This window comes from Anolis sagrei, chromosome 2 (assembly GCF_037176765.1).
Source record: "Anolis sagrei isolate rAnoSag1 chromosome 2, rAnoSag1.mat, whole genome shotgun sequence".
Classification (NCBI taxonomy): Eukaryota; Metazoa; Chordata; class Lepidosauria; order Squamata; family Dactyloidae; genus Anolis; species Anolis sagrei.
The window spans coordinates 95178624-95206263 of record NC_090022.1 but is presented as its reverse complement, the minus strand read 5'-3'; the positions used below and the strand labels follow the sequence as shown (position 1 = coordinate 95206263).

Here is a 27640-nt window from a genome sequence, read left to right as displayed (position 1 = left end):
TTTACATAGAATCACTTATTTCCTCTCTGTGTCATTTTATGTAATCAAATTGTTTTCATTAATAGCAACATGAACCGTGAAGACCGGAATGCGCTGCGTATCAAAGAAAGAGAAAGGCGTAATCAGGAAATTCAGCAGGGCGAAGAAGCTTTTCCACCTAATTCTCCTCTCTTTGCTGAACCATATAAAGTTGTAAGTGCATGGATTTTTTGAAGTTTATTTTTATCACACTCCAAATTAATATTGCTTATGTTTCTGTTAGTTTGGTGGCACTGTAGTGGAATCCAGTGAAAAAAGGAAAAGCAAACACACCCACCCACCCCACTCACCACTAATGGCTCTGAAGGGCTGGGGAAAAAGACAGAAACCATTTTGAGCATCATGGAGGAAAAGGAAGGCAATTCAGTTACTGTCATTGATATCATGTTGGACTTAGCACCATGACTGTTTTGAGGTCAATGCAAGTTTCATTATATGGAATGCCCAGGTTCATACTAGAAACTAATTGCCAGTCAGCTGTCTAAATGTGAAATGGTAGAATAAAATTATAGGTCAGAATATTATTCAGCTAATTGTTTCTGTATACTCTTGCCCGAGAGAAAAAGAATGACTCAGAATGTTAATGTTTATTAGCTTCCTATAGAGAGGCAGTTTTGTAAATAACAGATAATCGTTGAGCTTTATGTTTTTGATGTGTAGTTCATTGTGTGTAAGAGATTCATTATAATACTGTCAGTCTGCTTTGTTCATGCCGTTTTCTTAACTGTACTAGTTATGAGTAATTTGGAAACTGGTCAGTAAGAAATTTGACTAGAGTTTGGCATTTATAGTTTGGCGAATTAGCTGTGTGTGTGTGCTTCAAATATATGCCTACTAGAAAATTAGACAAAACTTGTTTTGTTCTGAGGCAGTTTGTTGTTCAACTGTAAGTATTCTGTTCTACATATTGCTGAGTTTGAAAGGTAACATGGAAGCTTATTTGTCTTATTTATTCTCCCTGGCACACAATTCTCCTTCTATCTTTACATTCCTCTTTCTGTGTTCCTCAAGGTGTATTAAATAGATAAGCAATAAAAACAAATTACTATGCACTTTCTTATTATGTGGCATGGTTGTTAGTGACTATAAGGCCAAAAGCTTGCACACATACAAGCTGGTGAAGGCAGAGTTGCTGCATTTTTAAAAACACACAAGCAAGTTATAGTTAAACTGCCTGTTTTTCTGCAAATATATCTTGTAAAATAGATACTGGTATATAGGAGGATCTACCCTTTTTCTAGTTTGAGAATAACACCATCGTTTGGTTCAAGTAGGCAATATGTTTTTGAATAAAGTTAGTGGCAGAAGTAATAATAAATCATCTTGTAATCTGGAAAGACGTTGGGGAGTTCACATGCAATCCCCCACTGTGATCCTGCAGTATGTTCTGCCACATCTTCAATTTTCACATTCCTTTTTCTTTTCACAGTTTTAGGAAGAGAAGGGGAAAGATAGATAAGAGAGAGAGAAATAAGGGAAGACACCATGAGGCGGTTGTCCCATCTTGCTTCTTTCTTTTTCAGCCCCCTTTAAGAAGCCACTTCGTTTCACGACTTGTCAAAATACATTTATAGTACTGCTTTCTAGCAGTGGGCACGCTAAGCAGTTCTTCGATCCCAACATTTCTCTTCTTTTTCTTTCCTAAGAGTGATTTGGCTAACATTCACTGGAAAGAAGGAGTTCTAAATATGACCTGTTTCTTTCTGTCTAAAAATATTCAAAGAAGGTTGAGAGAAATGTAAATGCTAACTCCCCCCAACTATTTTACTCCAACATAAAATATATGCATATTAGGAAGACGTTGGGAAGACGTTGTGTGCTCAAAAACTTAAGCGAAGGGTGCTTTAAGCAAACAACAAGCAGTTGAATATGTTGAGGCTATGGATCTTGGTCTTGAGACCAAGATTCAAAAGAGTTGGCATCAAGGATAATTTTCCCTTTGTATGCTTGGATTAAGCAGTAAACATCCTAAAATTGATGAGTTTTTTTCTTAATTATTTATTTAATTTGCTTTGTTACTGCAGTTTCACTGTTTTAAAGCCTGGTTTGTTTTTAAATGGGTATTCCTAAGTCATTAATTGTCAGTGTTTCTTCTGACATAAGAAGCTTTTAGAGCATTCCAAGTGAGCCAAATATAGCTTGGCAGGCAGCTGTGTCCTTTATTTTGATCCCAGGACCATAGAGATCCTAAGTGAATTTGGCATGTCTTAAGGATTTCAAAGGAAGGATTCTCTAAAGCTCCGGAAATAGAGCGATCACCTTTTGGCTCTTTATAAAATCGGTTACCACAACAAGCAAGGAATCATACGTCTTACAAGTAGAGAGAACAGCTAGAGGGACAGATTGTCACTTGTCCTCTTAATCGTAAACTGAAGGTCCATAAACAACATGACTAGAGCTTTTATAGAGAGCTGGCCATATTTGTACATTATTAGAATACTCATAATCTATTTTTTTTAATTTAAAGCACTAAGATGTCAGTATTGATAATATATATATTTTTTAAAATGTCTGTTACTTCTTAAAAAGAATGTTAAATTATTTTGCTTCCAAGCTATTAAATACATATTACAAAAGTAAAATGAAGGCTTCATGTTGAATTCATTATAGACACTTCTATGGTAACCCTATATCTTATAGCTTGCTTTACAAAATATGAATTATTTTGTTATAAATCAGAAATAAAATAATTTCAAACACATTTTCAGAATTGAAAAAGGTAACCATTATAATGTATAGAATGTATATTTTAAAATGTACTTTTGCATCATGTTTTTACCTTTCCTGCAGACCAGCAAAGAAGATAAATTGTCCAGTCGTATCCAAAGCATGCTTGGAAACTATGATGAAATGACAGATCTTATAGGTGACCGGTCTCTCCAAAAACGTTGCGGAATGCCCAAGCCAACAGTATCATCAACAGCAGATGAAAAATCAAACCAAAGTTTCTTTGGTGACCAGAGACATAGTGGTGGTTCTCATCAGAGCAGCAAATGGACACCTGTGGGTCCTGCACCTAGCACTTCTTCTCAGTCACAGAAGCGGTCCTCGGGCCTGCCAGGTGGACATGGTAGTCAGCGCAGCAGTGGCAATAGCACTAGCAATAGTGGTCAGAGACACGATCGTGACTCATATGGCAGCAGTGGGAGCAGCAGTAGCCACAAAAAAGCCCAGCATGGGTCAGAACACTCAAAGTCCCGTTCTTCCAGCCCTGGAAAACCATCTTCTGTTTCTTCTTTGAATCCCAGCCATTCCAGATCTCATGGAGGTGATCATCACAGCAAGGAACATCAGCGTTCTAAATCTCCACGAGATCCTGATGCCAACTGGGATTCACCTTCTCGTGTGCATTCGTTTTCCAGTGGTAACCAGTCTTTCCCTCCTTCACTCATGTCAAAATCTAACACAATGTTGCAGAAGCCGACTGCTTATGTGAGGCCTATGGATGGCCAGGAATCCATGGAACCAAAGCTATCTTCTGAACACTACAGTAGCCAGACTCACAGCAACAATATGAATGAGCTGAAGCCCAGTAGCAAAGCACATCTCACGAAGCTGAAAATTCCTTCCCAGCCACTTGATGTAAGTTTTTTTTTAAGTTATGAGATGGAGAGATTGATTATGTTGACATTCCATGGAGTAATCTATGAATTAAGGGGTTACTACAAAAATTCTTCTGAAATTTGGATATGCTTGTAAGGACACCTAACTAAAACACAGCAATAAGTGCATCCATTTTAACACCTTCAGTTCTCCTAGGTTTCATTAAAATACTTTTAGTATGCTTCAAGTCATGAAACACCATTAAAAATATTGTCTTAGTTTGTGTCAGCATTTTTAAATGAGATGTTTTTCAAGTTTCACGTATGTAAAAGTCTGTGATTGCTTTGTTCACAATGGCAAGTATTTTATTTATTTATTTATTTTGTTTTATTTGACTTGTATACCGCTACTCCCAATTTGGCTCGGAGTGGTTTACAGCAGTAGATTAAAACAATACAATTAACTTTAAAATAGAATAAAAACAAGAACAGACATAGTCCCGAGTTAGTCACCCATTGAAAGTTTGTCAGAAGAGAAAGGTTTTACAGGCTTTCCGAAAAGCAAGTAGATCTTGCATAGTTCGGGTTTCAACTGGCAAGGCATTCCATAAATAAGGGGCTGTGTTGTGAAGGAGAAGCCTTTATGTCAAAGCTGTAACACCTTTGGCTTTATATTTCTGGTACTCTAATTTATCCAAGGGTGCTATTTTGTAATTGTAAATTCTACATTGAAAACAAATGTTTTTTTGTTTTTAGAATAACTTATTTTCTTGCAGAATTACTACACTAAATTAAAAATGCACCTGGTAACTAACATCTGAACATTGAATTGTAGGCATCAGCATCTGGTGACATGAACAGTGTGGATGAAATTCTAAAAGTAAGTTGTTTTTTTGTTTTGGCTTTGGGGATTTGCTTGGTTTATAAATGTATACATTTTGATTTTATCCCAAATGCATTACTGTAATTTTTCCATATGTGTTTAAATACACATGTAAGAAAACATTAATGCATTACAATATTTAACAATGAAATTATTAACTAGAACACAGTTGGACATATTTTGAGAGTACATGGCTGTTTTTATGTCCCCTGAACTCTCCAAGTCCTGGACTAGAAGTTCTTAAAAGAAAAACATTTCTAGCAAAAAAAAGCCCCTAAACAAATGGATGTACTAGTAGTCTTTCATATATAGTGAAGAGGATATTTCCAAGTGGGGGTTGGGGGTGGGGAGAAGAAGCTATGGTTTGGAGCACTGTTCCTCAAACCATGTTTTGGACTTCAGCTCCCACAGTTCCTAACAGCTGGTAAACTGGTTGGGATTTCTGGGTGCTGAAGTCCAAAACACCTGGAGGAACAGAGTTGGGGAAAAACTGGTTTGGAGGAACAAACATTGTGGTAAAGGTCCCATATTTATTCCATCTATGTTAGAAAATTCTTTATTTTTTTCCTTGATAGATTGTGTGAAGGGAAGGGATTTTTTGTGAAAAAATACCTTGTATGGAGAGGAACAGGTGAAAAATCACTACTGGATTAATCAGTAAAACAGTATAAAGAGTGGAAGCCACAGGGAGGAGGGAGCAAGTTTGTTTTCTGCTTCCTGGAGACTAGGACGCGGAACAATGGCTTCAAACTACAAGAGAGGAGATTCCATCTGAATATGAGGAAGAACTTCCTGACTGTGAGAGCCGTTCAGCAGTGGAACTCTCTGCCCCGGAGTGTGGTGGGGGCTCCTTCTTTGGAAGCTTTTAAACAGAGGCTTGATGGCCATCTGTCAGGGGTGATTTGAATATTCCTGCTTCTTGGCAGGGGGTTGGATTGGATGGCCCAACTCTTTGATTCTATAATTCTATGATTCTATGAAAGATAAAATAAAAAGTGGCCAAACCCTTCAAGTTCATTAAAAAATCTTTGATATTGAAAAAGGTTACAATGTTGGCATCAGTTATGCATTGTTGAAGGTGTTCCATTGTCCATATTTGAAATATGAGATCATATCAGGAGTTGAAAAGTATGAATCACAGACATGCAGCCCCCCCATCCCCCACTCCCTTTTGCTCTATATTGTCCCTTCATTGTAGGTGTTGTGGGTTGCAATTTTGACATATTTTTGCCTTCTCCCACCATTTCAGACTTAGATAAAGGGAGAGGTCTCTTATCTAATTAGAAGACCTGGAAATTGGCCTTTGGTGCATCTCCAGTTAAAATAAAAGGTGTTTCCTGAGCCCGAAAGCATGGCAGAATTAATCCCTCCTCCTAGAGCGTTTTTGGGACCCAAAATGTTTTAATATTTTTGATATTTGATTATTTTTGCAATGATAGGTGCAGCATTCCAAGTTTGTCTTGTCAGGCATTGTTGTTCCCATGCCTCCAGGAATTGAAATATGAGCACATTGGTATATGGGAGGCACTTCTTCAGGCATTTAGGGTGATGAGCAATTTAGACTTTCCAAAAGTTGACACTAGTAGCTTAAGTTGGCTTTGGAAAAAAAAACAACAGGCAATGAGAGCGACTCCTTTAGAACTGGTGTGGATGTGAGGGCAATCTGGCTGTGGCATGTATCACCCGATTGATCACCAGAGTTGAATAGGCTGATCTGACTGGCTAGGCGGGTGTCCCCTTCCTCTTTCATGCTCCATGTGCATCTCTCCTGAAGCTGTGTGGTTGGTGGAAGAGAATGATCTCCTAGGTATAGAAGGAGTGTACCGAGGTCTCCAGTCTTCATTCCTGGGTATATGATTATTTATTTATTTAAAAGTTTTATATACCGACCTTCTCACCCCTCTTGAGGGACTCAGACCGGTTTCCAACCATAAAATACATACAGTCAATAAAACATCATACTTCATATTTCAATAAAACATTAAAATAGCAAAACAGCAATTACATTCAATAAATACAATGGTCAGTCGTCCCACTAAATTTTATGTTCATCGTCCTCCATCCATAACTCCGGGTGTTGGCTCACTCCTCGAATGCCTTTCTCCATAACCACGTCTTCACCTGCTTCCTGAATGTCAGGATAGAAGGGGCGGTTCTGATCTCCTGTGGGAGAGAGTTCCAGAGTTGAGGGGCCACCACCGAGAAGGCCCTGTCCCTCATCCCCACTAGACGCGCTTGCGAGGTCGGTGGGACCGAGAGCAGGGCCCCTCCAGACGATCTTAATAATCTTGATGGTTCATAGGGGAGAATACGTTCGGAGAGGTAAACAGGGCCGGAGTCGTTTAGGGCTTTATAGGTTAAAACCAGCACTTTGAATTGTGCTCGGAAGCTAATTGGCAGCCAGTGGAGCTGTTGTAACAGCGGAGTGGTGTGCTCCCTGTACCCAGCACCCGTTAGTAGTCTGGCTGCCGAGCGTTGGACTAACTGCAGCTTCTGGGCAGTCTTCAGAGGCAACCCCACGTAGAGAGTGTTGCAGTAATCTAAACGGGATGTAACCAAAGCGTGGACCACCGTGGCCAAGTCAGACTTCCCTGCTAGAACCTCCAAACAAGCTCAAAATAGGTGTAATTTATACCTAGTAGGAAGGAATACTCCCAGGTTAAGTGCTTGTTCTTCTTGGTAAAGTTCAGGCCTTAATAAAATGGTTTCCTAAAAATGGAATCACCTGTCCACAATTGCTCCTTTCTATCAGAATTCATCTTAAGTGGTCCTCCTGAAGCCCATTACTGAATCCGGCCACTGGATCCGCATCTACATAGGCTCACCTGAGTTGGGAGGATGGAAATCGAGTTTATAAAAAGTTTGGATTTGTTCGATTGGAGTTTTCAAGCAGAAAAAGCCTTTACTATGAAGCTTCTGAGCAGTTCAACCAAAGTGTTATTTTTGTGTTTATTCATTGCACACATCCCAGTTTACAATGCTATCAGGTCTTTATAGTCTTTGGACTAATACTGAGGTCATTCAGTCACTGATTGCATTGAATGTAATGCAATTATTGCCAAACTTTAAATATCTTAAGGTGTGCCTTTTCTTTTGCGTTATTATAGAAGTGTATGATGGTGTTGGGTATTCTTTTGTGTTCGTAATAGGAAATGACCCATATTTGGCCACCTCCATTGACAGCTATTCATACACCTTGCAAAACAGAACCTTCAAAGTTTCCATTCCCAACCAAGGTGAGTGGATAGCACAAATGGTTGTGTAATTCTAGATACATGTTACATAATTCTGCAAGTAGAATTTTGCCTTTTATGGATCATGACTTCAGTATTAATTTTGTGATGATTTATCTCAGCAATTACTTGGATTGGAATGATTTCAGTTTGTGCTCTTAATTTGGACATTTTTACCTTTTAATCTCGTTCGTCTTTTCTCTTTAACTGATTACATTCGAGTTGGTTCTTCCATCGCTAGTGAAAGTGTGTTTGTCATATGTAATAGGTATGTTTTCATATTTTCAGAAAAAAGTACCATATAAATTGGTCATATTATCCTGTCAGGAAGCTCCGACTGCTATTTATAAACATAATGTGTCATAGTCTTTTGACCATCTTAAAATCTTGAGCCACCAGTCAACATAAATGATCTGAGATGAATCTAGAACAGTTTTTTTCAAGCCCTTTCCTTTGATGGAGAACTCTTGCAATTTTTTTCAATTCTCAGGAAACCTCTGCATTAAAATTATTATATCAGTAGCTCAAAAAAGTATTGCTTTTATAAGATATCTTGCCAAAATGTTAGGAACCTCTTAAGACTACCCTTGGTTGAGAAACACTGCTCTAGAGGATTTGCCTTTGCGTTATAATGTACATATTGAAGACAGCAACTGTTTAGAAATTAAAACTGTTCAAAAGGACTCTGGTGAAGCAGCACTTCTAAACATGTCCTTGTATTTTGTACAATATATATATAGTACACTTAGGAGATTTTTTGCTTAGGAAAATTATTGTAACTTTTGTAGTGTTCAGTTAAACAAAACCTACAGTGAATGCTTCTCTGTTTAAAAGGGCCACTTATTTGGGCGGGGGGGGGGGGGGGAGATGTATTTTCCTTTGATTAATTTAAAAAGGATTCTGTTGCCTCATCAGGATAATACCATACATTATTTTTGGTATAGTCAGTGTCTTGTTTTAACTTGCACCCAAGAAAACAAACACTGATGCAGTTGTATGTTTCTCAGCACTTCTGTTTCTAGTTCCTTCAACCTCAAGCAAACTTATAAACTTCATAAATGTTATATATGCTATTTCATAAACAGCATTTGTTACCCATAATGGTCTCTGTTATCTAACTTATGTAATGCAAATCTATAAAGGTGTACAAGTAATGATTAATCTCTCACAGTCACATTATGTAGTAACTAATGGCAATAGTTCTGTTTTGTCATTTTATTTTGCCTTGTTCATTATCTTCTTGTTAAGCTACATGTGGAAAACTTGTACTTTATTAGATTCTACTGTATAATCAACCAGGGGCACACTATGTACCTTAGTTACCTTGCTCAGGTTTATACATAGCCAAATGCTTTCCTGGCAGGGGAGCTTTTGTAATTCAGAACAGAGAGTGCTTTAGGTCATTGACTTTACCATAAGCTTAAATAACAAGGCAAGTATGAGTTTTCTTTACACACCATTGTTTGTTTGCAAGGGCAGCCTAGCAAACAAACAAACCTTGGTGTACATGGTTTGCTGCTTTGTAATGAATTGTAAGTTTAAGTCATATCCCATAAATTTCTAGATTGAATTTCTGTTACACATATAAGAGGAAATCATCTTTTCATGTTACTCCTCTCGAGTTCCTATAAATATTTCCTCGAGTAATATTGCCTCATCTAAAATCATTCTATTACCCATGTTTGTATTTAACAATTAGATTTTTCATTTGTTCTTGAAATAATATATTTCTACTCTTATTACCATGTAATTCTTCTCCTTCTTTCCTTTTCATTTACTTAATACAAAGAATGCAGGTTCAAGTTGTCCATGAATAATTTTATAAAAGTATTAGGAAGCATCGGGAGCAGCTTTAGAGTGCTGTCTAACTTAATAGACAAGGAATAACAAGTTTCCTATGTGTGCATTTTCCTGTAGATATTATCACACTGCTTGGCTATAACTAGGGGTCTTAATTCCTTGATATTTACCACAACCAGTAAAATAGTTGCTGTAACTTTGTATGAGTAAAGGACAGAGATTAGAAAGTCACTTTAACAGGTGATCCCAGATGCTTTGGACTGTGGCTTCCCTCAGTCTCAGACAGCATGCTCAATGGTGAAAGATAATAGGAACCGAGTGCCAAAACAACTGGAGGGCATAAAGTTGTCTCCACCACCTTCAAGGGAGCCACTTTATTTTTTTTTCTTTGAAATCTTAACTCTGAGACAACCAGAACAAAGCTTTTCTTCTTTCAGTATTTTCTGTTAAACACATAAACAATATTTTATGTTCTTACAGGACACACAGCAGTCTAATTTTGGCACCGGAGAACAAAGTAAGTCCATGTTTGATTGCTCTAAATATTTATTTTACCTGTTTGCCTTTTACATTCAAATTTCCTATGGGAAACTGTGCTTTCCCCCCATAAAATTTTAGTAATTATTTGTTGTGACTTTTGATAACTTAAAGATCTGAATTGTTCATGTAGTCTTAATGTATTTTTGTATATATGTTTTCTAGCACATATCACTTGGATATAGTGTGAGAGTATTAATAGCTTGGTGCATTCATATTTGTAAAAAATCTACTGGTGCACAGGTTGAGAGAAGTTTGACTATAGCATGAATGCTGCAGCTGCATTTAGACTTTGGGTATCAAATTGGTTAATATACCTTGTAACGTTTGTAGATGAGACAACTAAGCAACAAAATAGCTATTTATTTATTTATTTATTTATTTATGACATTTATATGCTGCCCTTCTCATCCTGAAGGGGACTCAGAGCGGCTTACAAGTAAAAAGTAAATACAATATATTGTATTATCACAGCACAATATTATTATATATTACATTGTACTATAACATTATACTGTAATATTATTAGTAATATTCCTTTTAATGTAAAATATATTATTATAATATTTTATTATTATTATTATTATTAGTAGTAGTAGTAGAATATTGTATTACATTATAATATTATCAATATTATATGTATATACAGTATATTATATTATATTATATTAATTATAAGCACAGTGCAGGAGACAAGATGGAACTGCCTTCCTGGCCCCTCCCTTCACTCTGATCTCAGAGCAGTAGTTGGTGCTGGAGGGGGGTGGGGGTGGGGTGCTCCTAACTTGAACACCTGAACTTCTTACATTTCCCTTCTTACATTTCCCTTACATTATTAAGCATAATTCAAAGTAGACAATGCCTGTGTTAGATACTTGCCCATGGTTGTACTAACTCTTACTCTTCTCTGTCCCCATAGTACTGTCAGTCTTTAAAGTTGCAACATAAAAAATTGTTTCCCTTCTCCCAAAAGGATAACTGCAACTAGCAGTGAATTTGATCTGAATGAAACAGGACTGTGTGATGTAATTTCCATGTCTGACTACTTTTTCTTTAACTCTAGCAACTAATCTGCTCAATTAGCAAAAGTAGAACTATAGGGTGTTTCAAAATGATGGATTCAATTTCAAAACAGTGGATTTCGTGGATTGCTGAGAGTTTTTTCTAGGCTGTATGGCCATACAGCTCAGAAAACTCAAAGCAACCCAGTGATTCCAGCCATGAAAGCCTTCGACAACAGTATATTTCATGATGGTAATGTGTTCCAATTACACAAAACTTTACAACGGTTTGATTGAGTTATCACGATACCAAATTTTACTAACCAGTCTGCAAATAAGAACTAAAGATTCTGCTGTATGCTGGTCTATTTTAGTTAGCTTAATAAACTCATTTTAACAATTATTATTATTATTATTATTATTATTATTATTATATTATTATTATTAACTTTATTTGTACCCCGCTAGCATCTCCCGAAGGACTCGATGCGGCTTACAAAGGCCAAGGCCTCAAAACACAACATAACAGTACAACACCTAAAGCAAATTAAAAACAATCAAAGCAATATTAAACAAGAAGCAATAAACAATACATCAAGACACTATAAAACTGGGCCGGGCCAGAGTAATGGGTACAGGATTAAAAGTGCTGATGTGACATGATATGTAAGGATAATAGGGTAAGTGCAGTGTGTGGTGTGCAGCAATCTTAGTTCTAATAAAGTGCTTCTGGGACTTGTTATTGGAGATTCCTATTCTGGAAAGGCACATCGGAACAGCCAGGTCTTCAAGTTCTTTCTAAAGACTGCCAATGTAGGGGCCTGTCTAAGATCTTTTGGGAGGGTGTTCCAGAGTCAGGGGGCCACCACAGAAAAGGTCCTGTCTCGCGTCCCCACCAAACGCGCCTGCAACGCAGGCGGAATCACGAGCAGGGCCTCTCTGGATGAATGAAGTGAGTGCGTGGGCTCATAAACTGAGATGCGGTCACGCAGGTAGGAAGGTCCCAAACTATTTAGGGCTGATATCATCTTGTAGATGACGGAGGCTAGGGAGCGTTTGTGCTTTGGGAGAGGAATCTATCAGCAGTCCTTTGAAACTCTTATGTCCCATCCTTTCAAGGGGTAAGGGTTTAATTCATGGGTGGTTCATGGTTGCAGAGATAAGAGTGCTTTCAAATCAGGTCCATCTTTTTGAAACACCCTGTAGTTATTGTAATACTAGCTCAATTCAGTTGTTGCAAAGCAGAGTGCCAACACACTGCTTGGCTATAACTAGGGGTCTTAATTCCTTTATATTTACCACAACCAGTAAAATAGTTGCTGTAACTTTGTATGAGTAGTGTTGATCAGGTCTTGTATCTACAGACCTGAAATTTCTTCCCTCCCACCTTCCTTGTAAACTTCTCACTTCCTACTGTAGTTTGAGATACCTATAATTTGACATGGTCAGAATCAGACAGCCTGTGATTAGTACTAAGAATATTCTGCTTTAAATCATAAATTCCAATATTGTGATTATTTTCTGTTCAGTTTGAAGGCCACTTTACAGTTTTACCTCTGTACGTGTGTTCTTTTTCTCTTGGTGGTTTTTTTTAACTATACAGAATTATTGCTGTAATAGGAATAATTTTATTAGAAATATATTTGAGAAAGAGACAACACCTAGTATTTATAACCTGTAATTGAAATCCTGAACAGATGTGTGATACCCTTTTGTTGTGTACTTTCACACATTTGTATGATAAAGTTGCTCTTTCCACCCTCTTTCAAAATCACTTCTCAATCCCTTCCATTCTTTTAAAGAGCCTTCTGAAACTAATAGGCCCGTATCTAGTGGTAACACAATTTCTGCAATAACTAGTGAATTATTAGGATTGTTCAGTTACTATCTGAACCCCACTGCACTTAACATTTTCACTTGATGACAAAAAAAAGTCCAAAAGGGACTTGCTGTAGCAACAGTCTTAAGGCTTACTGGAACAGGCAAAAGTAGTTGGACAGTGATGGTCCCCCCCCCCCCCCCCCAATCCCAAGTCCTTCAATTACCTTCAATTACATCTTGGTAATTGAAGGACTTGGGATGCTTCTTCTCTTTCTCCAACTTGCTTTGTTTATTACAGAAAAGTATCTTTTAAAGAAAGCCTAGTATTTTCTGGGTTTCTAAATAGTGTAGTTGATAGATTTGGCACAATCAAGGTCATCATTTGTTGGCATATCTCTGGAGCTGTATCATTTGCTGGAGCTGTATCATTTGATGTACCCTCTTCTTATTTATCCCTAAGATGGGTTTGGAATGAAGTAAAAGGAGAATTTTTGAGGATTAAACCATAGAAAGCACCCAGAGGCAACACTGAACAAGAAATGAGAGAATTGCACAAATTTCCATATTAATAATTTTATTTGTACCCCGCCACCATCTCCCCAAAGGGACTTGGGGCGCTCACAGAAGCACTCCAAGTGCCACATGCAGACAACAATATAAAAGTACAAATAAAATGACATAAGTATAATAACAGTGCATAAAATCTCATTAATAAAATTTGAAAAATTTGAAAATTATAAAATTCCTAAAATGCAGTGGGATCTGCGACCGGCTATCTGCCATAACAATCAATCAAAATGAGGACTGGTACTATCAATACTTCCATCTACTTTTATGAACAAAATAGCCAGAAATGATCTGAAAGGCGTTATATTTATTGGTTGGGTTAAACAGTCAGGACATGAATTTTAGCAGTGTTCACTTGGGAAAATGACATGGAAGGTTGCAGCCATATATGTCTCAAAATGACACCATCCTGGTTATTGGTTCTTAATCTCTAAATACACCTAATGTTGTTCTTAATCTCTAAACACACCCAATGTTTTGAGCAATAAGTTAGAATGTGCAGTTCGGAAATTTTACACATTGATTTTGGTGTTGATGGAAAAAGACTCAGCTGTTGCATAACAAGGATTATAATAAAGCTGCTGTTGAGATAATAGCATCGCCAGCCAAGTGCATTAAATAGTTGCATGAGATAAGAAATCTGTCTCATTTGTGTTACTTGTTATCTAAACAAGCCTAATAATACTTGTTATCTAAACAAGGCCATTCTTCCAACTTTGTAGTTGAAGTTGATGTTAGTCTTTCACATCTGACTCTCTAAATCAGGTTAAAATAAATAATCAGTGTTGTATGTCTAGAATATACACAGTTGTATCATGCATCTTCAAGCCAATGATGCAGCTTATGGAGTTAAATCAGTAACAGGAAAGCATTATTATTGCACCTCTTTGCATTATTTCTTATTTAATGCAGTGGTGTTACACAGTTTCCATTTCAGCCATTCTTGTGTCCAAACGTAGTCTCTTGGATAGCGTATATATTTTATAGATTGTTTTTAAATGTGCTGTTTCTCCCCCTTCCCATTTTTCTTCTTACAATCCAGAGAGATACAATCCTTCATCAAAAACATCTAATGGACATCAGTCTAAATCGTAAGTGTGTCTTATGTGTTTCTTTAAGATATTTGCAGAAATGTTATAAAAATCCAGAAATAGATATATCAGTACATTAGGATGATTTCCTTTATTTAAAGCTTCATGGAAATAGAAAACTAGCACAGCAGGGTTGGACTAGTTTTCTCTGATTTGCTTGTTATCTCTTTGTAGGAAAATTTCTGTGTATGTGTTTCCACTAAACTGGTTTTGTTTGAAGCATTCTGAAACACATATAGTCAAACACATTCTGTTCAATGTGTAGATCTTGTCTGAGTGCAATAAACTATTGTTGTTAAACCATTTTTATTTTTATTTTTGTCTTTACTTCAGAACTGCCTGCTACATTGAAGAATTTTAACTCCATTTTTGTTTCTGTTTCAGATGCGAGGCAAACCAGACCGAGTAAGATGCTTTGTTTATTACAGTGATATCAAGTGCTTTTCTTAATGTAACAGAATTCTAAATTTAGAAGGAGAATTTTGGAATACCTGTATTTGCAAAGATGGGCATAATGAGATATCTTGGAGATGGGATCCAGTCCAAACACAAAATTCATTTACATGTCCTATACACCTGATATACATAGCCTGATAGTAATTCCCCTCGGGGACATAGGGTGGGCTACAAATAAAGTTTTATTATTTATTAGTTTTATTATTTAGACACACTATTTTAAATAATATTTCATGTATATGAAAAAAAGGTTTTCTACATTGACCCATCAGGAAGCATCTGAGCTAACTGTGTGGACAATTTTGAGTTTTGGAGTATTCTGAATTTTCGAATTCCAAATAAGGGGTGCTCAACATGTATAAATACCTTGCGCGTTGTCCTATAAGCATTCTGTCTTTTATGGAATGTCATATTGTCAGGCTGTTTTTCATACCTTCTTCTGTTTCTCTTGTAATGATTTAAGCACTTAACTTTTCAACATACTCCTTCAATAGGGTATCATTCTATCACAAAAATAGCAATAAGTTAATGGCATTGTCATAGTTTCCATGAAGATCTTCAATGTTTCTGTTGATTTTTTTTAAGCTGTTAAGTTTCTTTCTCTTCTAGTGTTCTGATAAATGACTTGAAACTTAGCAGCAGTGAAGACAGTGATGGTGAACAGGTTATTATACTTTTTTATTGGTTGTTTTTGATTTCTGCCAAGCTACATGGGGAGGGGTGTATATGGTTTAAACAGTGTAACCTAAGCAATGGAATGCAGTCTACATGCATTTAAAATAGATGTAACATTGTGGTTTAACCTTTTTAAAATAGTTGCTCAATTTGCCCTAACATTGGTATTCCAGAAAGCCTGCCAACATAATGACATCTTCATATTCCAGTTAAAAATAGCCAGTATTGAAGCCATGAAGTGACATGAAAGACCAAAGCAGGTTATGTGGAGAGACACAGGTATTGTAACACAGTAAACTCTCAGTTAGCCAGCACCCATGGAGATTGGCAGATGCCAGAGAAATGTAGTTTCTGGATGCTTGAAAATTAGTATTAAAAATAAGCCTAACTAATATTGTACCCCCTACTATATCATATTATACCACACCATACTAAAATTCTGTATTGACTTGATACTTGATATTAATATACAGTACAGTGTTCCCTCACTTATCGCGGGTGTTACCTTCCAGGACCACCCACTAAAAGTGAAAATCTGTGAAGTAGAGACCACACACACACACACACACACACATCTCACATTGTGAGGGTAAGGCAGAAGCTAGGAAACATTAAAGGCACCACACACTTTTTGCTAGCTATAAGGAAGGGGCTATAAGGCCGTGATTTATATACTGCTTTGTATCTCCTCTCTGTCTTTTTTTATGATTGGCTGCCTCTCTCCTGAGGGGGAGTGTGAAACCCCCTTCCATACTCCATCGTTGCCAAGAGGCAAAAACCTGTGAAACGGCACATCTGCAAAAAGCAAACCGTGAAGTAGCAAAGGGACCCTGTAATTAAAAGCAAATAAAGACAAATAAAGACAAACATGACCTAATGTAATACAGTTTTATTGTGTTATAAAAGTGTTTTAAAACTTAAAGTATATGTTTACTGATTACTTGGGTTTTGGTCAACTGAAAATCTAGTGTATTTTGATCTTCAAGTGTAAAGGTAGGCAAAGCTAGAGATGGGAAGGCGGGGGGGGGGATGGGAAATTGGGTTTTTTTTCCTGCCCCCCCCCCCCCCCAAATTTGTAGAAACAAACAAAAAAATCTCATCAATCTTTCATTAAGGTCTTCATTTTATAGGTTCAATACCGTATAATAGATATATTATTTATCATTGGAAAAGAACATATTCTACACACTTTTCATTTTTTCTGAGAAAAATGGCTTTGGGAAAAAGGGGGGAAACACTGTTTCCCCTCCAGTTTTTCTGGATTTTTTCTTGGCCTTCCCAGCTCTAAGCAAAGCACATTGCAGTAAACCAGCACTATGATGATAAAGGGTATGAACAGCCAGGTCTGGATTCTTTCAAAAAAGGCACAGGGATCTTTTCACAAGAAAGGGATCTTTTCACATGACACAGCTGTAGGAGTATGATTCTGCTTTAATTGCCGTGGCTACAACCTAGGGAATCTTTGGATTTGTAGTTTGGTGGGACACTTAGAAGAACATTTTGGCTACCCTTCCTAGACTGCAAATTCTAGGTTCCTATAGAATGCTGCCCTGGCAGTTAAACTGGAATCACTGCTATGATTGTGTAGCGTGAAATGGCCCAAGGCAAAACTGAAATCTTTCCAATGCATCTGCATGCAGTTTTGCATCCAGGTCTTACTGATTTGTGTATCTAAGCAACTGTTATGATTTTCAGGGAATGGCTTATTGTTCGGGCATAAACACAATAAACCTTGTAGAGAAAATTGTAGCAGGAACTGCATTTTTTAAAAAAAACCCTAAAAGGCCTGGAGAAATACAAAGAGTTTAACCCGCAATGGAAAAGAGAAGAAAAATAATGCCAGGTTAATTTCTCTTGAAAGCACAATTCACAGATTTAATGGCAGAACAGAAAGGATTCTGCCTTTGTCACCTTCCCTGCTTTTGGGAGAAAAACTACCAGCTTCATGGTGTGTTGTCTTTTAAATATACCATTCCTAAGTAATTGAGGACTTACTAGGTTAAAACCAGCATTTTGGATTGTCTTCATCTGTTTTGCATACGTGCTGAAGGGATCTGAAGCCCAGTCTGCCATGTAATGCTGTGTGGGAATAACAACACACACAGGCTAATGCAAGGTATGCTACTTAATGCAGCTTGACCTCAGGTTAAAAAAAACACAGTGAAAAGTCTGAATCCTGCAACAAGATTCAGACATTTCCTGCTGTTGGGACAGTGGGGACTGCCATCCTGCATCTCCATACAGGATCTAGAATCAGATCCCGAAAGCCATCTTCTGTTCCTCGTACTCAGGCAGCTAAGGAAAATGGAATGCAGCCCCCCCCCCCCCCCCGTGCCTCCGAATTCCTCCTCAAAACAACAGAAAATCCCCACTTCCCAGCACTAGCTGCTCTTTACTTTCTGATTTTTTTTGTCATTCAGGGAGCAAAGCAGCTTCAGAGGGGTGGGAGCTCATTCCTCCCAAGGTGCTTTGCTCCCTGAATGGTGAAAAATCAGGAAGTAAAGAGCCAAGCTACGCCAATAAGTGAGGCTTTTCTGTAGTTTATTTCCGGGGTGGAGTGGGGGTGCAGGGAGTGTGTAGAATGGAGCCCAATCCCAACCTTGCTAAACTGGCTTCAGTACAGCTGTGTACTGTGGAGGTAGCTCAGGACAGTCTTGTTTGGCTCTAGTGCAGCTCAGAAACAGCATTATGTGCTGTTCCTGTGCAGAATGACCCCAAGGAGCATTAGAAGAGTAATAAGGTCCTTTTGAGGACATAAAAAACAGTCATTTGTTTGTATATAAGAGACGTGGCAGCTGGTATACAAATATTCTCAAAAGACATTTGAATTTATTAGTCCCTACCTGGACTGTTGATTGATCTCAGATTGATGTTTAATAGTTCTCATTTGGATACACTGATAAACAAAGTGAGCGTCTTAGTTTTCGTTATTGTAAATCAGTAAAGTTTGTGTGGTTTAAATGTGATTAAATCTATTTTTCTAATGTACCTAATTAGTATTTTATACTCGGTATAAGAATATCAAAAGGCTAAGTTGAACCTTTTAATTACAGGACTCTGATAAGACAGTTCCAAGAAGTACACCTGGAAGGTAGGTATACCTTGACATCTGGTGTTACATTATGGTGTGCAATTTACCTCTTGAATATAAAGTTTGTATTTAAAGGGAGTCTTAAGAGGGAAGGGGCCTTAGCTCAGCTACATAGCATATGCTTTGCATGCAGAATGCCCCAGGTTGGATCCCAGAATTTCCATGTCAGGCTGCTGATGACTTCCTGCCTGAGCCCCTGCTGGTCAGTGTTGACAATGCTGGGCTAGATGAGACTGAGTTCCATATAAAGCATGTTCTGTATAAATGCATATGCTATGTTCTGTATGGCTGTAAAGAAGTAGCTTCAACAGACCAGAGAAGTAATTTAATCTTTGCTGAATTAGTGTTTAAGTATTCACTCATCAGAATATGGAGACTATTTTGTAATTGTATTCATTCTTTCTTCTACCCTTTCTTTTCCCAGTACTTCTGAACCATCACAGCATGCAAGTGAAGGGGCAGACAACTCTAGGGATGACTCAAGCAGCCATAGTGGGTCTGAGAGTAGTTCTGGTTCTGATTCGGAAAGTGAAAGTAGTTCAAGTGACAGTGAAGCCAATGAACCATCACAGAGTGCATCCCCTGAGGTAGGTTTGTTTATACTGTAAGTGACCTTTCTAGGCCCTATGGTCTTCATAGTATTCATATGTATGAGCAGAGCAGAAGTGGCTTGAAGAAGTGGGCTATGCAGGTGCTAGAGATACCAGTATCTATCATCATTATCATGGGCGATCACATGTGGCCGAGTATTGTTGTCTTCCAAGGATAGAGCCTTGGTGATGGGTCCGTAAGTGACAGTAGAGATCTATTCTGGATCTGCATGGTCTTTCTCAGTGATTACATTGATTTCCAGATGGAAGGTGTTTCCTGACAAGGGTTTGCTTGATGCACCTTCCCCTGGAATGTTGCTCTCTTTTGCCCTCTATTCGTACCTCTTCATAGTTCATAGTACTGTTGATAACAGCTGACCTCCAATTAGAATGCTTGAGGGCCAGGGCTTCCCAGTTTTTGGTTTTTATTCCACATTTTTACAGGTTAGCTTTAAATCTCTTTCACTTTCCACTGACATTATGTCTTCCATTCTTGAGCTGAGAGCAATGTAATTGCTTTGGGAAACACTAATCAAACATTTGGACAATGCGGCCAGTATCAATCTATAAGTTCACTTAATGAACATACTTTTTGGCTTTAAATTTAGAGCATCTTGCTGAAAGTACCCTGTAATTCAGGGAAAGCCAACCAAAAGATGTAGTGTCATTCAATCTAATAACAAGCATAGTTGTCAGTAGGAAACTAGTTTCAAAGTATTGAGAAATAAGATAATGATTCCTACAACATATTCAGAGGACTTCCTGTCAATACATCTTGTTAGCCATGTAAATACAGGAAGTCCCCAAGTTACAAACAAGATTAGTTATGTAGGTTTGTTCTTAAGTTGAATTCATATGTAAATTGAAACAGGTACATGATTTTGAAAAATTGGCTTGTTGTGGAAACAAGGATTGGTGATAAAGCTTCAATTGTGACATTCCCCCCCCCCCCCCCCCATGATAACTCCTTTAGGAGTGATTTTCCCTTCCTAGTAGATTTCCTCTCCCTGTTATTCTTAACCTCATTCTTAATTATGAGTTGTTTGTAAGTTAGATGTTTGTAACTTGGGGACTGCCTGTATACAAAATATGTTGAAAACTAAACACATTGAAAGAAACCATGACGTACTGTGGAACTTCCAAGAACCTGTGTCTTTGCTGCTGCCTTTTCATGGAGTGGAGTGAAGTGGGTATTAATGGCTCAGTCACAGCTGTGCTAGAATTCTGGATTTCTCCATTGTTTTGTAGGCATCATTTTATTTCTGTCTTCAGTGAGGAGGGAAAGGGGTTTGAAGGAACCTGAAATCATACTGACTTTGAATTGGCCATAAATTCATCAGCTGAAACATGTATATTTAGACTGCATTTGGGGAGCATGTTGGAGCAGGTTTGATTGCTCATGTTTACACCATAATATTTTGTAATAATTGTTCTAGAAAGAAGATTAGAATTGAGAGCTATATGAAGTTTCCTCCTACGTTTGTCTTTCTGTATCTCAGGAATAAAAAAAGGAAATACAATACCTTTCTGTCTCGCATACTAGAACATTCAGTCATCTCTCTGCACATCAAATAACTTGTTCTGGTTGAAGGCAGATGGGCAACCAAACATGTGAGCAGCAAAACAAGATTAACTGTTTCAGGTGCCAGGTTAAGAAAGCCTAGTACATTTTGGCAACCCTCCTGATCTTTTTTATATGAGGGCTAACTGAGAGAAGGTACATACTTTGAAATTAACATTGCTTCTGTGCTGTGTTAGCTGTGGAGGACTGAGGAACATTCCCACTATCTCAAATCTGAAAGGCTATGACAAAAATGTTCCTACTTACTCTTTGCAGGGTTGGAAAATGTTACTCTTTTGGACTATGGCTTCTCATGTATCCTATGCTGGCTATGGGATTCACTGAGTTGTTGTCTAAAGAGTTGTAGCTCAGTAGCTACCGAGAAGGTGAAAGAAATGTGGTGACGTGTTCATTTCAGATTTCCATTTTTTCTTTCTTTAGCCTGAGCCACCTCCTACAAACAAGTGGCAGCTTGACAACTGGCTGAATAAGGTGAATCCCCACAAAGTGTCTCCAGCTTCCTCTGTGGACAGTAACATCCCATCAACGCAAGGCTACAAAAAAGAGGGTAGAGACTCAAGTGCCGGGGGTGGATATGCCGATCAAAGTGGTTCTAAAGACTCAATTTCTTCCATTTCTGGGAGAGATTCAAAAACTAGCCAGAAAGGTTCAGAGAGCAACCGTGGCAGACAAAAGTCACCTGCTCAGAGTGAAAGCATGACACAGAGGAGGACTGTAGGTAAAAAGCAACCCAAAAAGACAGAAAAACCATCTGTGGAAGAGCCTAGAGGAGGGCTGAAAATAGAAAGTGAAACCCCAATGGAAATGACAACAAGTATACCCTCAAACAGGCACAAGGCTGCCACAAAAGGCTCCAGAAAGCCAAATATAAAGAAGGAGCCCAAATCCTCCCCTCGGCCTACAACAGAGAAAAAGAAATGCAAGGTTGCGAGCAAGTCCACTCAGAAATCTAAGGAATTCATTGAAACTGACACCTCATCCTCTGACTCTGATGAGAATGAGAGCCTCCCTCCTTCATCACAAACCCCCAAATATTCTGAGAGCAATAGGACTCCTGTTAAGCCCTCCATGGAGGAGGATGACAGCTTTTTGAGGCAAAGAATGTTCTCTCCTATGGAAGAGAAGGAACTCCTATCTCCGCTCAGTGATCCTGATGAAAGGTATCCCCTTATTGTGAAGATTGACCTGAGTCTGTTAACTAGAATACCAGGGAAGCCTTACAAAGACACAGATCCTTCAAAAGCTGAGAGGAAAAATGTGTCCGAGAAGCACCCAAGGGAGCCTCAGAAAACATCTTCTGCTGAGAAAAGTTCCAATAAGGGCAAGAGGAAACATAAGCTATGTCAGGTTAGTCTTCAGTCTCAAATGTTGTTCTTATTATCTAAATGCAGGATCCTTAAAGTAGTCTCTAAATCAGGTGGTTTTTTTTTTTTTTGTATTATTCCAGGACAACCAACTGTTGTTGAAAACAGATGAGAGCTAAATTAGTATTCTTAATTTTGACAGGGTACATGTGCACAGGCACATAATTGAGAATGTTTGTTCCATTCTCCTTTGTGAAGTACATTTGAAATAAGATGATATCGCTATTTATTCTAATTTGATTGATGATTTCATGCTCATATTGCTACTGTAGTCTGAGTTCTTAATGATGAATATTGCCAGTTGTAGTTCAGTCAGTAGCCTGACAAAAACATATGTTGGTACTTGCCTTATATTAATCATATGGATAATTCATCTTTATGCTCAATTAGAGTCCTAAAGTTGTCAAGTGACACCTATTTCCATAGATGGGTTTAAATGTACATAGTACTATATTGGTAAGGAAATGGGAGAAATAGTCAGGCTGGTTGGGCTTGTGTTGGACTGCTTGTGCCTGGCTGTACCTGTTTCGGTGGAGTAAATGGATGGATGGATGGATTTTCTGTTGCTTGTTTCTCATATGCCCGCAAAGTCAGATCCCCTGCTGATAATGAGGCTTGTACTGTAATGGCTTTCATGAATTAGCATTTTGCCCCATGTTTCAGTGTCTGTTGTCACACCAGACATTCTGTAGTATGCTGGTGATGTGTTTGCCCCCCCCCCCCCACCACCACCACTATGTCCTTGATCATATAGCACAGTGTGGTGTTCATACAATAGTTCAAAGGTCACAAACTTTTTAAGCAGAGGGATGGTTCATGTTTCTCAGACTGTGTTTGAAAAAAAAAACCATGAACAAATTCCTGTGAACATGGCACATGTCTTATTTGTACTTTAATACATTGAAAGAACAATACAACATTTAAAATGAAGAATAATTTTAACCAACATAAACTTATCAGTATTTCAGTGGAAAGTGGGGGCCTGCTTTTGGCTAACAAGATTGTCAGGTTAATTAGGGTTGTTGTTCTGTCCCTTTAAGTCGTTTCAGATTTAAGGTAACACTAAGTCTAAAGTTTAGGGGGGGGGCAAGTAAATGGCCTTGGAGGCCATTAGTTTGCAGACTTAGTTTGGGGGGCCCTGCAATGGCTCAAAGTAGACCTTCATGGCATAGTGATGATGAGGAGCAGGCAGGGATAGGACAAGCATAAATGAAAAAACAGTATAGTCTGGTCTTGTTGCTCACAATTTAAACCTTCAGTTTCTTATATGGTTCAGTCAATTTTCTCATGGCAGCCTAGCAAAAATGATTTTTTGTCTATTCTACTAGTCTACTAGTACTGAATTCTGTATGCTGGATTGTCAGCATGGGTTGCGAAGTTCAGGTTTCTAGTTTTTATCTGTAATGTAAAACAGTCTGATGTCAGTTAAATATTTTTTTGTTTATTGTGGTTTCTTGCATCTTTGTGATTTGATGTTTGTTTTATCTGAATTGATGAAATATTGAATCTGAATTGATCCAATAAAGTGAGTCTATGTGTCTTGGGTTAGCCATAGTTTTGCCTGAATTTCATAGGTTCCTTGAATATCTTGGCTCATGCATAAGCGTATAATCAGAATTTTCTGGTTTTCATTAAATTTAGCTGATCAGAAGCTTCCTGGTTTGATTGCTCATGTTACAAAATGATTGCAAGTGCTTACAAAATCTCATTTGTATTTTAAGTTATGAAACCAAAATTTGATGATCCGAATCAGATCAGGCCTTGGTTTGATTAATGAATGCATTATAATTATGCAGTTGTTTTTTCAAGCTTTAAAATTTACACATTTAACTGAAAAAGCCACTGTTACTTTTGACTATTTTTGCCATTACAATTGTTCCTGTACTGCAAGTGAGAGTTTTGAGGTTGAGTTTTAGACTATTCAGTGGGCTGTTTGCTTAAACTAGATCAGAACAACTGTGACTGTATGCACAATGCAGGATTGCCCATTTCCCAACATTCAGTAACAGTATAAAGTACAGTTTTATTGTAAAGTATAAAGTATAAAGTACAGTTTTATTGTACTTTATTGTACTATTTTAATATGTAATGACTTTGCACTTTGTTGTACTTATATATTATTGTACTTTCATATATGCTGTAAACCGACCTGAGTCCCTCGTTGAGGTGAGAAGGCCGGTATAGAAAACTTCTAAAATAAAATAAAATAAAATAAAATAAATAAATATAAAAGGGGCACTCATGCACATACAGAGGTATAAATGCAGGCTCATCCTTGATTGGAAATACCTCAATTGTACATACATAGGCTTTTCTTTGTAGGTACTGTGCTGAATTCCTGGATGTTGGAGAAAGAACTTTACCAGTAAAATGTGTGGTGCCCACAGTTGGGGCACCAGGTGGAACTTCTACTCTATCCTCACTGTCTAGAGCAGAGGTGTCAAACATGTGGTTCTCCATATATTTGGGCCTCCAACTCTCAGAAGCCCTAGCCAGCTTGTCCAAAGGCCAGGGATTCTGGGAGCTGAAGTCCAAAACACCTAGAGGAATACAAGTTTGACACCACTGGTCAAGAGTAAATTTGTTTGGAAGTTGTAACCATAAAGGACCGTAGTCTCAGCCATTAGTCTATACCAGGGGTCCTTAAACTAAGGCCCGGGGGCCGGATACGGCCCTCCAGGGTTATTTACCCGGCCCTCGCTCAGGGTCAACCTAAGTCTGAAATGACTTGAAAGCAAACAACAAAAACAACAACAACAATCCTATCTCATCAGCCAAAAGCAGGTCCACATTTACCATTGAAATACTAATAAGTTTATATTTGTTAAAATTGTTCTTCATTTTTATTATTGTATTGTTTTTAAGTGGTTTTTTTGCACTACAAATAAGATATGTGCAGTGTGCATAGGAATTCATTCATGTTTTTTCAAATTATAATCTGGCCCTCCAACAGTTTGAGGGACTGTGACCTGGCCCTCTGTTTAAAAAGTTTGAGGACCCCTGGTCTATACAGTGCACATGTGCAAGCACCTACACAGTACCCTACTTCTAAAATTGCTTGCCAAACTTCAGATCAAGTACCCATAGCAGCATCCCTTTATCTTAATTTCATTTTCATTACATGACTTACTTGTTCCTTCATCTGACACCATTCACAGTATTTGTACCAAATTAACGGACACAGAAGAATAATATTGTGCTTCTATGGTTATCAGAAGGCATAATAGACAATTAAAAAGTGTTGTAAACTGAAAGACAAAACCCCATTGACGATTACCTGAAGTCACATATCTATTTATTCTCTTCTCCCCCATTCCCCTTTTCTTTTCTTTCTTTTTATTTGTTTTTAAATATTTTCCTCCTTTCTTTTTCTTTTCTTTTTCTTTCCTAAGCTTTATTTTAAAATGATGTATGCAAAAACCACAATAAAGAGTACTTTAAAAAAAGCAGATATTCTAGGTTATCTTCTTTGATGATCTGGACTATATGGCAGTGTAAAAAAGCATTGTAAACAATAAAACATAAAATAGCCATGGTCATAACACAGGTTTGAAAGGCAAGATTGATAGATGTGTCTTCACAACCTTAAAATCAGTGGAATGGGACCTAATTTCCAAGTGAAACACATCCCACAATTTGGAAGCAGCACAGGATACAGAATGTGTTTGTGTCTTTTGCAGTACTTATTAACTAATATAGTAAATAGTGATAAATCCCCATCTGTTTTAGCAGGACCATTTACTAAGGCTTTCCTGTCAACATGACAAGACCAGTTGCTGTTTTGACAATTGAGTAGTAAACCGAGCAGTCAAGTTTTTGCATTTATTAAACTTTTAAAGTTTAACTGTAACTGGTAGCAATATGGAGCATGCAGTGTACTTATGTCTTCTGTTGCCATTGATAAATCCTGCTGCCAGAAACAATTGTATAGTGTTACATTTCAAATGAACACCCGAACCAGTCATTTTAAATGTAAACTGTATAATGTTTACTTATGTTTTAGTTAACAATGTCTTACCGCATTGTTTTGTTTTATTTTTATCACAATGCTTAATTCTTCGTCATAAGATCACAGTTATTACTGTTGCTTTATTGTGGGTTTTTGTATACGTTTGTACTTACCTGAGGCATTGAAAGCTTGTCTTTGTGTGTGTGTAAACTACCCTGAGTCCCTTCTGAGAGAGAGGGCGGTCTAGAAATAAAATGTTATTGTTATTTATTTATTTATTATCCAGCTAATGTTTTTATTGTTTACTCTTTAGTGCTGTGAATAATTTTTAAAATCATGGCAGTAGACTACAAAATATTACTGCAGTCACTGTGGAATCATCAGAAATTGTTCCAGTGGTTCTTATGTGGTTGCTCTGTTTTAGAATGCAGAAGAAAGCCGAGGCACTGAAAGCAAGAAAAGTAAAATAGAAGAAAAGCCTGCTTCTGTGCACAAAACTTCCAGTAATAGAGAGTAAGTACGTTCTATAACATCTAAGTGAAAAAGTGTGCTGGAAGAGATTTTTCCAGCATCATGGAGCTTTTCCACATGGCATTTCAAACACAAGGCGGTCTCATGTAGAGGTGATGAAAACCATTGCAGATTGGCAGACATTTAAAAAAAATTAATTTGGGGTTGCAGTGGGAATTCTTGGAATGGGATATTAGAAATAAAATGTATGTTTCTTATAAACAGCCATCCTGAAGTGTACCCATCACATGTTTAACACTGGAAGATTTAAATTGAATTGTTTTGATTCTTTTAAGGTAATAGATGAGAAAAACATCACCAGATGTGTGGGCATATGTGCACCTAGGTTTCAGGGAAGGTATTTTCTTGTTTTGGGATTCCAGACATATTGCTTGTGGTTTTATTTATTTATTTATTTATTTATTTATTTTGGAGTCTTAGACTTAGTCTTATACTTAGTTTGTCTGTTTTTTTAGATTTAAAAATTTACCTTTTTATTGTTTTTATATGACTGGTATCAGTTTTATGAATGTTCCTCCACAAGTCATCCTGTGATGGCACCCACAACATGATGTCAAAGTCTGAAATAAGCACACAAACCGAAAAATTACATTGGGATTGTGACTAGTTTATAGCCACTGTCATTCAGAGGTGAAACTGTCGCCACACTATTTAATACATCTGAATTGGTTGCCAGGGCCAGAGAGGGGTGACCCAGGTTTGGATTTAACCCAAAGTCATTCATTTGGCTATCCTAGATACGTAATACAATGAACTTTTGACAATATGTTATTTGAACCATACCTTTTCTCCTTTTCAAAGTGAAATATACAATAATTTAGCAGCTGGTGAATGCAAAGAATGAAAATCTCTTTCACATATAAGTCTGACTGGGATGATTTTTGTTTT

The 27640-nt window shown here is 37.6% G+C and overlaps 1 protein-coding gene across 3 annotated transcripts in view; it reads left to right on the top strand.

The window, feature by feature from the left end:
* The window catches only part of AFF4 (ALF transcription elongation factor 4), a 60980-nt gene that overhangs the window by 17998 nt on the left and 15342 nt on the right, over window positions 1-27640 (top strand). For all 3 annotated transcript variants that reach the window (XM_060765206.2, XM_060765205.2, XM_060765204.2), the window contains 12 exons: window positions 66-192; window positions 2830-3621; window positions 4417-4461; window positions 7614-7700; window positions 9978-10014; window positions 14466-14514; window positions 14899-14919; window positions 15580-15634; window positions 18699-18736; window positions 19161-19323; window positions 21329-22255; window positions 26646-26734. In XM_060765206.2, the coding sequence (XP_060621189.1) occupies window positions 70-192; window positions 2830-3621; window positions 4417-4461; window positions 7614-7700; window positions 9978-10014; window positions 14466-14514; window positions 14899-14919; window positions 15580-15634; window positions 18699-18736; window positions 19161-19323; window positions 21329-22255; window positions 26646-26734 (2426 nt within the window). In that variant the 5' untranslated portion in view covers window positions 66-69. The remainder of the gene's footprint in view (window positions 1-65; window positions 193-2829; window positions 3622-4416; window positions 4462-7613; window positions 7701-9977; window positions 10015-14465; window positions 14515-14898; window positions 14920-15579; window positions 15635-18698; window positions 18737-19160; window positions 19324-21328; window positions 22256-26645; window positions 26735-27640) is intronic.